We start from the raw sequence: 14,281 nt of genomic DNA on the forward strand, positions 1-14,281 counted from the left end.
AGAAATAAACTTCTATCTTGACCACAGAAGGCAATGGTGCGAGTTGCAGCAAGGCAGCCTCTGAAGTTAGGCCCTTATCCTCTACTTAGCAATTATCATATTGAATTTTTAAAAAATTATTTATTTATGCAGACAAAGGGACAGAGAGTGAGAGAGCTTTATCTCCCTGAACATTTGCGTTTCAAAGAGGTAGCTCTCAAGTCCTTGAGGAAACAGTTAGGGATGGTAGATTTACATCTCAAAGGGCAGAAAAAAGGATATATAATTAATTGCAAGCTTTCTAAAGTATCTACTCTAAGAGGGAGTTCAGGGGCCTATCTGTCTAACACCAGGTTTGGGCTGGAACAAATAATAAATTCTCCTGACAGTGTTGAGCTGATTCTCAGGCAGGCATTTTAAGGGGGACTGGGGTCATTCCAGGGGCATGGCCTTAAGCTGCTAGAGGCATGCTAGTTTGGTCTCTTAGTGCAGAGGTTTGGATGGAGTTGTTATATACCAAGAGTTCTGTCATTCTCAGTATAGCAGTGGAATAACAAACTACCAATACAAAGTCAAAAGCAGATCTTGACATCAATTTAATGAAAGAAAACATGAGAAATTTTTGCTCAATGAACTTTTATTTATTTTTTTATTGCATTTTGAGAGAGAGGAAAAGAGAGAGACAGAGAAACATCAATGAAAGAGAACATTGACTGGGCCACCTCCTGCATGCCCTCCAATGGGGATCAGGCCCACAACCTGGGCATGTGCCCTGACCGGGAATCAAACCGGCAACCTTTTGGTGCATGGGTTGATGCTCAATCACTGAGCCACACTGGCGGGGTACTCAATGAACTTTTAACAGGACACTTTCAGGACCATAAACAGGGAGATAACAGTGAATGCTGGCATGATACTGAAAGACCTTATTATTATCTGTAGAGTGATTATTCTGTTATTATAGTTGACTTGTTTCAAGTTCTCAGGTTTCTAATGCCTTCAAGTCTATCACCAACTATTCTACTATTCAAAAGCATGCCACAGAAAGAAAAAATCCCTGACTTCATGGAGTTTACATTCTAGTGGGAAACACAAGGAAGAAACATGTAAATCTTTCTCTCTAGAAAGAAAAATAAAAGAAAGTAAGGAATACGGGGTGACGTTGCTTTTGTATGTGACATTCTCAGCTAGTCTGGCTTCATGGGTGTGTGGCATGCAGTCACACAGGGCCCCATGTTTAGAAGAGTCCCATCATTGGCTTGTGCTCTGTTGTTGATGTCTGGAAATGATTAATAACTAGGGACCCTGAATTTTCATTTTGTTCTGGGCCCTGTACATGATGTAGCTAGTCTTTGTGGTCAGTCTTTTCAATGATTTGGGGGTTTTTGTACCTGTTTGGCAAAGACCAGCCCCAGATTAAAAAAAAAAAAAAAAAGATTCAGTCTTAACTTTTCTTCTTTTACTTTTATAATTTGTTTTAATCAGGAGATTATTAGTTTTGTATACTGGTGAGGTTGACTCCTTTTTTCCCACCTCCAATACAAAGCTAACTAGTCCCTTCAATCTGTTGAAAAGGTTATCTTTTCCTCACTGTTTGCAATAGGATATGCTAAATGATCACATATCTGCAGCCATTTGGGGCTTCTCTATTCTATTCCATTTATTCAGCAAATATTTTTTGAGCACATATTATGTGCTAAGCACTATTCTAGGCACTCGGGATGCAGCAAAATCTCTACTCTTGGTGCTTGGGTTCGGGGGAAGAGGGGTTAGTGATAGAGATAGAAGGTAATATATGTGTACTCACTTATGAAATATATCAGGTTGTAGTAGGTACCATGAAGAAAAATGTGGTACGGAAATGAGATGGGCTGGTTTGTAGGAGGTCGTCTTTAATAAAGTGACATTTCATTAGGGACCTTTATGAAGTGAGAGAAATCACCGAGAGAAGCAGGGGGTCTCTAGGGGAAGAGTGTGGCTGTCAGCAATCAGCAAGCACAAGACTGCCCTGCTAATGCCAGTTAGAACCAGCAGGGAGGCCAGTGTCCCCGAGTAAAATAGCCAAGTCAGAGAGGGTGAGACAGGGTCAGAGAGGTAGCTAGGAGCTAGAATTTGTAGATGTTTAGGACTTGGTAGGGAGTTTGGATGGTGGTGGTAGAATATTCCAGAACTTTTTTTTTTTTTTTTTTAAAGAACAGTACCCTAACCAAATCAAAGATACTTTCTTACTCATTATCCTCTTCTCGTACATATATATGTGTCCTGGTGGCAGATCAGAGTAGAAGGCAGGTATGAATACAGTGTATATTGCATTATAAAAATCAGTACTTTTATTTTGCATTTTAAATATATATACCAGGATTCCTGTGCCATTTGATGTGTAGATTTTGGCTTGATCGAAATACCATTGTTTTAGCTAAACAAAGACTCTACATTTACTTTTTAAAAAAGATTTTGAAAGAATCTTTACGACTCCTTACCCGTGAATAGAAAATAAGGCACTCTTCTGTATTACTTTGTCGCATGACATTAAAGTGCAGCCAGAAGTGGTTGTCACATAAATAAAACTCATGCCAACAGAGTTCCAAGCTCACTTCAATTGTTGAAAATTAATTCATTTTCAGACTTCAGAATCTGATTTTCAGAGTACAAGACGCTTGATGGGAAAAGCAGTTGAATGTAATCAACCTCTCTTTATGTGCTTGGTTTCAAACTGTTTAGGCTGTCGTATATAATATGCATCAGAGGGACTTGATAAATATTTCCAGGAACACTCTAGACGGCTCAGCTAGTGGGTGTGTAATTGCCTGTGAAATTCGGACTGAAACAAGCAAAGTTAGAATGAAAGGGAATGTTAAATAATTGTATTTCTACTTTCTTAAGACCTTTGCCAAAATAGCAGGTGATAGCTTCATTGGAGAGCCACAAGAGTACAATGGGTCTAGGTCGATGGTCAGTAATTTGAGGTGAGTGGAATACAGTGTATGTACAGAAATTGAGAAGCATTTTATTTCTTCTCAGAGAAGTCACTTGTTTTATAGTGCTGCTCGCTTTGGAGTTGACTACAATAGTAGCAGAGTATTAAGAGACTATTGCCCATCAGATTAGGAAAAATTATTGTTCAAGTATTTGAAGTCAGTAATATTGGATTGTGACTAACTTTAGCATAACATAGTTTTTCTGTGAATAAGGGCTCACATGAGTTTGAAGAACCCAAAAATTGTGTGAATATTTACAAATAGAGTTACAGTAATTTAAATTGTATTTTACCTTTATAAATATTAACCTTGACATCAGTGGACCTGAATATACATCTGGAAAACAGTATACCATCTATGCTACAATTTAGCATATAATGAAGGTAGCATTCCAAATCACTGAATCAGTGTTCCATAAATTACAGAATAAAAATAAATATTGTTTTAAAAACAAGAGCTTTCCTACATGACAAAATTTCCTAGGAAAACAATGATTGGCAATTGGCAAATAATAATAATTTTGGCTTTGCCTTTCTAATAGCCAAACCTCTACCTATTATTCTGTTCACTGAATTGACTTAATTTTCCGAGCAAGCTCTCCATGGGGCAATCTCATCCTCTCCATTGAAAAGATGTATAATTACATGAGTCTCAAATTTTATCTCCACCTCTGACCTCTTTTTTAATTTTTATTTTTTAATCCTCAACCGAGGACATTTTTCGATATTTTGTTCAGATGGAGTGGGAGGGAGAGAGAGGGGGAATAATTACATTGTCTTTTCAAGAAGCAGAGAAATGCATTGGGGTGGGAACCAACAATGTGTGCAACCAGGGATCTCCTCAGTTTTGTGTCAGACATTTATTTTATGCTAGAGATAGAGCACTTTGAGGCAACATCAAAGAAATTGGAGGTTACTTCTATTTTCCCAGTTTCCTATGGAGGTGTTTGATAAATATGTATTGATGCTGATATGTATGCAAAAATGCTTTTAAATACATACTGTGCGATGCAAGGGGAGGTAAGAGTAAATAATGCTTGTAAACAAATAAGTTCAATGGAACCTATCAGGGTAAATAGGTACAGTAAAGGCTCTACCTTTGCACAGGGTGGCTGGTAAAGAACTCTGCAGTCAGCAGCTCAGGAAAAGCTTCACAACGGCATTAAAACAAGTGACCAGGAAAGTGGGTGAAGAAGGAAAGAAGAGGGAACAGTGGGCTGAGGACAGATCATCAGGAGTGGGAACGTCACACAGTGCAGTTTGCATATCCAATGAAAAGCCACCAGAGAAGTGTTACCAGGATAAAAACAACTTGAATGACTATGAGTGAAGGCAGGGAGATCACTTCAAATACTATAGCAAGAGTCAAGGTGCACAATGCTGGTAGTAATGAGGATGGACAGAAGTGGCCCAAATATATTAAAGAAATAGAATCAATAGGACTTGGACATTTTTCCATTAATTTTTTTTTTTTTTTTTTTTTTTAGATAGAGTGGAAGGGAGGGAGAGAGAAAAACATCAGTGTGAGAGAGACACATCAACTACTTTCCTTCCACACGACCCTAACAGGGCCAGGAAACAACCCCCAAAACCAAGGTACTTGCCCTTGACCAGGAATTAAACCCGTGACTCTTTGGTCTGAGGGCTGATGCTCTAACCACTGAGCTAAACCAGCCAGGGCTATGATGGCCTTTAAGTACACAACCTGTCTCCCTTGAGCACATCTGCTCCTCCCTCTCCTCAGGTGTCCGATTTACTTTCTTTCTCCTAAACTCCGAGGGCCCTCCTCTTGCAGAAGTTTTCAGTGAGCCAAAAGCAACTTTGCCTTGGCTCACATCTGTCACTGTGACTTTTACTTCCCAGTAAGTCTAGGCAGCCCAGCCTAGGCTCACTTCTGTTACTGTGGCTTTCCTGAGTCTAGGAGCCCAGCTCAGGCTCAGTCCTGCTGTGATCTTGTTTATTCTATTCTAAGCCCTTCCTTTGTCATACTGTCCCAAGTTTTAATAAATGTACTCTCAAAAACCACCTGGACTCAAATCTTGAATTCTTTCCTGCACAAATTCAAGAAGCCACACATTCCGAACTGTGCTGGGGCAGAGTCGCCTCAGCCCGGTCCCTTTCGGGAGACAAGGGGTTCAAATATAGGAAATCTGGCTTCAGAGGCCAATTCTTCATCCCCATCCAATATTGATTCCTAATTTGCCTGAGAAAACACAGTAAGTGTGGACTGAAGTTCAATGCTTTCCACTAACTACTCTTTATACAGGGTGGGGCAAAAGGAGATTTATAGTTGTGAGTAGATAAAACACAGAATTTATTATTGTATTATTTATTAATTATTGTATTATTTTCCACACGAACAACTGTAAATCTACGTTTGTCCCACCCTGTATATGAATATGTTTGAGACAGGATTCCTGTTTTGTTCATATCTGCAATTTACCATCTAGCATAGGACCTATACAAATACTTGTTGGCCAAAAGAATATCTCATTTTACTTTATTAAAAAAATTTTTTTTTCTTCACTGATTTTAGAGAGAGGAAGGAAGAGGGAGAAGAAACATTGGTTGGCCGCCTCCTGGGGATCAGGCCCCCCACTGGGGATCAGGCCCACAACCTGGGCATGTGCTCTGACGGGGAATCGAACCGACAACCTCTTGCTGTACAGGTCAACACTCAACCACTGAGCCACACCAGCCAGGCAAGAGAATATCTCATTTTATACTTTTACTTTTTTGGGGGGTTAAGTTTAAATGGCCTAAAGAACTCCAGTTTAAGAAAAGTTAATGTTTGGCATTTAAAGTTACATTATCTTCAGTATTATATTTCACACTGAATTAACCTAAAGCGATATTCAGTTGCTAGACAGCAAAAGATAAGGATCTGTTAACTGAAATCTAGCTTTGATTGTGAAACTGACCCTTTCAGAGGAATTACATTGTTTTGCTATGCTTCTTTTTCTCCAGTTGGAAAATGGCCCTAGCCTCTATTTTGTTCATATATATATATATATAAAGATTTTTGCATCATACAAAAATCTTGTTTCTCTCTAGGAAGTTGGCAATACTCTCAATATATAGATATATACAAAACCATTTAGAACTCAACACAGTGGTTGTTCAACCCTGGTTGCCCATTAAAATTATCTGGGAAACTTAAAAGAATACTGATTCCTCAGCCCTACCTCAAACCATTTAAATCAGAATCTCTAGGGATGGAATTTTGGCATTTGTATTTTTAGAAGCTCCCTAGACATTCTACAAAATACTTGGCAAGCACTCTTCAAAACTGTCAAGGTCATCCTAAACAAGAAAAGTCTAAGAAAATGTCACAGACCACAAGAGATGAAGGAGACTTGATGACTAAATATAAGAGAGTATCCAAAGTGGGATCTTGGAAAATAAAAAAGATATTAGGGAAAGTTACTGAAATCTGAATAAACTGTGGAGTTAATTGTAAGCAATGGTGGTTCTTTAGTTGTGACATGTAACTGGATGATGAGTGTAAAGGAACTCCCTGTACTACCTTTGTAACTTTCCCATAAGTCTAAATCTATTTGAAATAAAACATTTATTTATTTATTTTTTTAATTTATTTATTTTTTCCTCACCCGAGGACATTTTTCCATTTTTTGTACAGATAGAGTGGGAGGGAGAGAGAGGAAGGGAGAGAGAGAGAGAGAAACATCGACGTGAAGGGACACATTGAGTGGCTGCCACCCGCACGACCAACCAGGGCTGGGGACAAACTGCAACCGAGGTACATGCCCTTAGCGGGAACCGAACCCGGGTCTCTCTGTACCGACGCTCCAACCGCTGAGCCAAACCGGCCAGGGCAACATTTATTTTTTAAAAACCTGTCTAGTATGGGGCCAGGGTTGGGAATCACTTACATAGAATATGTTTACATTGTACCAGAAAACCAAAATACTCTGTGAAATATTGAGCCAGGTGCCAGCATGTGTGGTCCTAAAAATCTGACACCTAAAAACAATGAGCTGCTGCATTAGAATAGATGCTAGAGGCACTCTCAGGGAAAAGCAATGAAATGTTCTTAATAAACATAATTGTAATAATCATAATCCTGATAATTGCCTCCAAGATGCAAAAATTCAAGAAAGACTACTAGTGCAAGGGGAAAACAAACAGACAAAAAAACTACTCACAACCCATTTCTCAGAAAGGTAGGTTAAACTTGATATCTATGAAATATATAAATATCTGGATTAAATATGTTTGCATTATGGTACCCCAGTGGTTTGTGAAAATTGTGAGTGATTCATCTTTGCAAAAAGCTGTTGGAAGTTTGTTAACTATAAAGGATATTGAGACCTGATTAGAAAAGTATTCAGTATTGAGTTAATTTCCCCCCTCATGCCTCTCCCACTGTGGTAGGAAGGATAAAAGATAAAAGGAAAAGATACCCTAGTCTTCCATAATGAAGCCTACCTGGATTCAGTCCAGTCACACTTCTCTTTCCATAACCATTAAAGATATTTGTTCTGTGTGTAAATCTCTAGAGGAAAGTCAGAATTGTGCGTGAAGAAATTACTCTGCACAAATAAATATTTGACAAACAGCAAGTGCTTGAAGATGGTGTTTCAAAAGCTCATTTTTAATTTTCTGCACACATTATCTTACTTGGTAAAAATGAATAATTTATAACCCAGAATCCCTATGCAGCATCGAATTAACAAACAGTAATAACAGTCTGTAGCCACACAGATTACAGCCCAGATCCCTAACACCATGGGACCTTAGGTAAAAAAAAAAAAATCCTCTTTTTTCAGCCTATCTCAGTTTCTCATCTGTAGAAATGAATGGATTAGACTAGCCAACCTCCAACGGTCCTTCCAATTTGGACTTCGAGATTTGGTGAGAAGGACTTCGAGAAACAGACTGGACAGCTTTGGGATTTAGGTGGGGCTTTAAATTCCAATGGGCAGGATGGTATTGAAAAAGCTGTTCGCATGCTTGTGTTTCTAGAGTCGCAAGGGTGATTGATAGGAGTGAAAATATGTGCAAGAGGAGAGTAGGACAATGACCCGTTTTAGAGTCAACTCCCTAGACTTTTCTGGGGCTGGCAGAGTAAGAAGAGCATTCGGTTGCTAAGCAACCGCGCCGCCTTGAGGGGTGGTGGAGGACCCTAGTTGGAGGTGTCTAAGTCACAGCCTCTTAATTTAGTCACGGTGCCCTCTTCCCGAAATTAATAAAATATGTAGCCTTTAAAAGTACACATTTTCTTGTACCACATTTTCGCAAGCCCTAGCTTGTGGGCAAGCCCACAGCTGAGTTCTGTTCGCGGTGATTTTTGTCTGTTTCCTGTTCTCAGGCGCGATGCGGGCTCCTCTCTGACTAGGACCCCGTCGCTGCGCGTTGCCGGGCAGAGCTGGACGCCGCCCGCTCCTCCGTCCCCGCCCTCCTGGGTCCGGCCCTGGTCCTACACCCGCAGCCCTCGGCAGCCATGGGCTCGGAGATGGAACCTTTGCTCCTGGCCTGGAGTTATTTCAGGCGCAGGAAGTTCCAGCTCTGCGCCGATCTGTGCACGCAGATGCTGGAGAAGTCCCCTTATGATCAGGTACCTGTCGGACCCCATCAGCCTTGTGGATCCTGGCGACGAGGCAGAAGGCTCTGTGGGATGCCCAGGCTCCCGGGTGGGGACTCCGGGGAGGAAGGCCAGGGCAGGGTTGGCCGTGTGGTCAGCACAGGCCCCTGGGGCGAGACCCCTGGAGTCGTGGCTGGCGGGGCCTGTCCGCTGCGTACCGACTCCCGGAGGGACCCACGACTGCTGTGCCATGAGCGCCCCTTCTCAAACTTGGGCGGCCCCTTTACTTCAGGTGTCTTTGGAAGGAACGCTTAAAGCCCGAACTTTTACTTAAATTTGGATGGGTTAATCTTAAACTCGCTGCATGTTTGTTGTTCATGTCTGAAACAATTATACATAAACTTAAGATCTGTAACTGCCCACCTCCTGTTGAAATAACTGCCTTTTTCTTTTGGAGCAAGTGTGTGATCCTTCCACTTCATCTGAAACTGTTATTCAAGAGTAAGGAGCCTTTGATTTGGGGGTATGAGGGCAACCTGAGGCAAATAAGTCAAGTTAGAGGACTCTGGGAGGCGGAAAGATACATTTATTATTAGGAGGGAGAGAAGGGGAAAATATTCCTCCTAAAAGAAGAAATGATGGTATTGATTAAAAGAGATCTTAAATAAACTACAGTAATAGTTTAACTTCTCTTAAATAAAGTGTAATATTAAATAAAACAGTGAAAAGGTCATATACTACGCACGTGAGAGGTACAGATCTGGTTGACAGGTAGTTCCTGGAAGAAGGAAAAAGGAGAAAAAGGGAGAATGGGAACAGAGCTGTGGCAGTTTGTCAGTGCTTCTAGTAAATGAAGAATATAGTTCTTGTCTCCCAGCTCTTCCTATAGTTAGAAAAAAAAATTGAGGGGAGATGCATAGCAGAGGCATGAGTGTGAACACTGCCTTAGGTCCCAGTGAATGGATGGAGGATAACCTGTTGTGAACAGTTTGGACTTCAGACAGATAGTACATCTCTCCTAGAACATCCGTGTTCGTGGAAATGCTAAACTAGGTTCTGTTTGTGTTAGTTAATAGGACTGTGTTTCTGTAGACAGGCATTTTTCTAAGTATGTTTGTTGGGACAGTAGTACCACAGATACTGTTCAAAATTTTTTTCGATGATCAAATAGGGGAATCATGACAAAATAGTGACTCATTTACATTTGTACGACACAAATTAGTTACAGACCTGTGATGTACCAGACATTGTTCTAGGCATGATGGTTTTCAAGAACTTGACATGCTGTTTCCATTTTTCCATTGAGTTAGGGTCGTTTCCATTCTGTGTCCAGATAACACTAATCCCAAGAGCTGCTCAGTGAAAGTTTCCTCATTAAATGCATTTAGGGAATGTATAGTCCCTTCTTAGAGATTCAAGATTCATACTAAAGGCTCTGAGAAGTTTTTAAAAAATATATGTTTTTATTGATTTTTTTTAGAGAGGAAGGGAGAGAGAGGTAGAAACATTGATGTGAGAGAGAAACATTGATCGGCTGCCTCCTGCATGCCTCCTACTGGGGATCAATCCTGCAACCCCGGCATGTGCCCTGGCTGAGAATCCAACCGGGACCTCTCAGTCCATGGGACAACGCTCAGTCCACTGAGCCACACTGGCCAGGCTCTGAGAAATTTTGAAGAAAAGAAACTTAATTTCACCTAATTATTATTAATCTAATAATTCTGAAACTTATTTGACCACTCATTCTTTTTTCAGCAGCTGGCAAGTGTCAGATGTCCTAGGGAGATGCTGTCATGTTGGGAAGTGTTATAGACAAAGCCACAATATTTTTATTAACGTTTAAGACCCTATAATCTTAATGATATATAATCATAGTGACACTTAGTATTGCACCTATGAATTTAGATTCAGTTTATGTTAGGCACTGCAATCAGGACTTCATATATATTCAATTCAATGATCTTTTATTGAATGTTTACTACTTGCCAGGTACAAGTTCTATAAATTGCATGTATTTCTATGCTTAGGCTAACCTTGCAAAGTATGTAACAAATTATAGATAACATCTATTGAGTATTTACTCTGTGTCAGGCTTGGTTTGGAGGGTTTTATATGTTGTCTCATTTAATCCTCAGCTATTTTAGGAAGTTGGTATTATTTCCCCATTTTACAGATTGAGCACACTGAGGTACAAGGTGATGTAAATTGTCCAAAGTTGGTGAGCCCATTTCCTTTGTCTGTACCAGCCTGCTTCTTTGGTGTTCCTACATCCTAAATTTTCAAAACTGTGTTTCTGAACTTTTCCCAGTCTATTTTCTCATCTCTTGTGCTTTGTCCCAAGATTTTTGCTAAGCAGTAAAGAATTTTGACATATCTGTGTACTTGAATTAAAGGCTCTGAGAAGTCCCAAAGGAAGAAAATCTGCCCATCTTTTATTAAGCCAGCATTCTGAAACTTATTGATCACTGGTTCCTTTTCTGAGGGACAGGTACAAATATCTCCCTTGTTATCCTGAGAGATGTTGCTGCTTTGGGAGATGCATAGGCAAAGCAGCCATGTTTTTAATTCATGGTTAAGAAAAGGTCATAGAGGAGATCTCGACTCCTTTCCTTTTACCTAGGAAGGATCAACAAATCAAGTACTTCATTTAAAATCTCCCAAATTAGCAGCTAACTAGGATGTTTTTATTTGGCTTCCTATAGAGCTCCCATTAGGCCTTACTGGCCCTCTTGCAAGATTAAAACTTTGTCACAAGGGATGTGTGGTGGAACTGTGATTTTGATAATGAAGAAAAAAAGACACAGGTTCATACTGAGAAATAGTGCTGTTATCATTGGTTAACGATTAGACATGGCTAAGATCATTGTAGCAATAATAGGTCTTGTTAAGTCCTGGCCTATTCCATTGGCCTATTTGTTGTGGATTTGAAATATATCATAATGTGATACATAATTAATTTCTAATACCATGGACTTTTTATTTTTTCCTTTATTGATTTTAGAGAGGGAGGAAGGGAGAGAGAGAGATAGAAACATTGATGAGAGAGAACATCGATTGGCTGCCTCCTGCATGCCGCTCGCTGGGGATTGGGCCCACAACCTGGGCATGTACCCTGATCAGGAATCTAACCTGTGACCTCTTGGTGCATGGGTTGCCCCTCAGTCACTGAGCCACACCAGCCAGACTACTACCATGGATGTTTTTAAAAATGTTATTCTTTGTTACCATTTTATTGTTATAAGCAGGGGTTGGTATGTTCAACTCCTACAAATGTCAGAGTAGGCCTAGGAGAATCAGTTATCAAATCCAGGATGTATTTATCTTATTCTTTTCTTTTCTAATCCTTTTTTTTTTTTTTTTTTATCCTCACCCGAGGATATTTTTCCATTTTTTGTACAGATAGAGTGGGAGGGAGAGAGAGGAAGGGAGAGAGAGAGAGAAACATCGACGTGAAGGGACAGGGACAAACTGCAACCGAGGCACGTGCCCTTAGCGGGAACCGAACCCGGGTCTCTCCGGACCGCAGGCCGACGCTCTAACCGCTGAGCCAAACCGGCCAGGGCTCTTTTCTAATCCTTTTTATTTGTTTTGCTATGGTAGTTTATTTAAGAGGAACTATATAATGTTCCCAGAACAATGATTAGTGTGTCATTAGGAACAGAAGTTTAACTTGATGTTACCTTGCCAAACTGGGCTTTTGATATCTGGATAGGGCTGCTGAAAGGTTTACAGGGTTCATTCATGTTAGTTATTCTTTGAGCCATGCTTTTGCATTGTATGTTTTTCTTAGTACCAGCTTAGGTATTTTGAACCCAATTGTTATTTCATTTTGGAAATATTTCCCAGTCTGATTTTCCCAAGCTTGAAGAAATCCTGCATTTTTTCTTTGAGTAAAAACTTGACAATTCTCCTTCTGTTCTTAGAACATGAGTCCAGGATGGCAGATCTACATGGTATGCACCAAGTCTGGCACTCAGAGGCTGTCATTGTGTGTTAGCTGAATGCGTGCATCGATCATATGCACTCATATATGTGTTTTGTTGGCATTAGTCATGTGTGCCAGCTTCCCCTCTGTTTGTGAAGATCATCCTAGTTGCCTGATGGTCATCTTTCCCCACCCCTCATCCTTAATTCTCAGCACCATAGGTTCTTTTTTGAATCCTCACTTGAGGGTATTTTTACATTTATCTTCAGAGTGGGAGGGAGGAGGGGAGGGAGAGAGAGAGAGAAACATTGATGTGAGAGAGACACATTGATTGGCTGCCACCCGCACAACCCCAACTGGGGCCAGGGACTAACCGTAAGGAGGTACATGCCCTTGGCTGGGATCGAACCCGGGACTCTTTGGTCTGCAGGCCGATGCTCTAACCGCTGAGCGCTGAGCCAAACCGGCCAGGGCACAGCACCATAGGTTCTTAAATGTACATTATTCTTTTCAAATCAAAGTAATTGCATTATGGACATATTTAATTCATTTTTTTTGTTAATTAGTCCAGAAAATTCTTCCTGGATTCCTCCAGGAGAGTGTTTCTATTAGTAATTATCCTCACTGGTATTTCTTATGGAGTGCTCCTTGTTTCAGGGGAGGAAGGTAAATGATGGAGAGACTAGCAGTCTGTGAAAAGCTAACAGAAGTGTGATGAGGGGGAAGCAGGTGGGCCTCAGTCCCACAGGTGCTTCATTCGCCTCTGGGACTTTCTTTTTTTGAGGCTTCTACCTTTCAAGAAGAGGACTTTTCCCCCCTAGTTGTTGGAATGACCATTCCTGTGCCACCAAACTGATTTTAGTACAAATAAGTGACTTTGAAGCAATGCCAAGACACACTGAAGAGCAAGGAAATTAAAATATTTCTTTTAGGTGCCATATGGATTCATTTTTGCTCTTCCTTTTTACCGAAATAAAATAGCTTTTGCTTTTGTTTGTTTGGTTCTCACTTTTGATTTTGCTTCTTTTTCTCCCAGATGAGGAAAACCTCTCTTAAGTGATCAGTTAATCTCTTTATAAGCTTGTCTGGAAGCCTTCGATCCTGATACATCAGGCTTTTTTGGATCAAGCCTACCCTTGAGACTATTTCTTCTACATTTATTTCTCCTTATAGAGATATCATGTTGGCCTACTACCATCAAAAAATTTTAATTAGTGCCTGGTGCTTTGTATTAGGACATTTGGATTTTATTTAATTTTGAATCTTGTCAAAATTGAGGTAGGTTGGACAGAGAGGTATGCTATGCTATGTGATAGCATGTTTCCTTAGAGTAATACATTTTTATCTGGATACAGAAGAACAGAAGGGTATGTTGAGTATGACATGGTGGTTGATAATGGGGGAGGGTTCTTGAAGAAGGTGACTTCTGGACTGTTTTTCTCAGGTGCAGAGGAGGAGAAACAGGGCAGGGCCTGTGAACATGAAGGATATCAATTAAGGTTCTGATCAGTTAAGAATAAAGAGAGAGCCCTGGCTGGTTTTCTCAGTGGTTAGAGCGTTGGCCTGCGGTTCCGAGAGACCTGAGTTCGCTTCCACTAAGGGCGCGTACCTCGGTTACAGTTTGTCCCTGGCCCTGGTTGGTCGTGCGGGTGGCAGCCACTTGATGTGTCCCTTTCACATCGATGTTTCTCTCTCTCCCTCCCGCTCTGTCTGAACAAAAAATGAAAAAATGTCCTCGGGTGAGGATCAAAAAAAAAAGAATTAAGAGAAGGATAACTGGTTAATTTAGCATAGTTTCTCCATTTGATAAAATATAGGAAAAACAAGCACTTTATAGAGAGGCGTTGTCTTGTTT

At 40.5% G+C, this 14,281-nt stretch overlaps 1 protein-coding gene across 2 annotated transcripts in view; it reads left to right on the top strand.

Annotated features, from left to right (window-relative positions):
* Positions 1 to 8,347: 8,347 nt before the first annotated feature.
* Positions 8,348 to 14,281, top strand: part of TTC8 (tetratricopeptide repeat domain 8) — a 49,538-nt gene continuing 43,604 nt past the window's right edge. Inside the window, exon 1 of one of the 2 annotated variants that reach the window (XM_036263627.1) lies at positions 8,348 to 8,534. In XM_036263627.1, coding sequence (XP_036119520.1) covers positions 8,421 to 8,534 — 114 coding nt within the window. In that variant the 5' untranslated portion in view covers positions 8,348 to 8,420. The remainder of the gene's footprint in view (positions 8,535 to 14,281) is intronic. The other variant, XM_036263626.1, reaches the window with a different exon arrangement.

This window comes from Molossus molossus, unplaced genomic scaffold (genome assembly GCF_014108415.1).
Source record: "Molossus molossus isolate mMolMol1 unplaced genomic scaffold, mMolMol1.p scaffold_m16_p_1, whole genome shotgun sequence".
In the NCBI taxonomy this organism is placed as follows: Eukaryota; Metazoa; Chordata; class Mammalia; order Chiroptera; family Molossidae; genus Molossus; species Molossus molossus.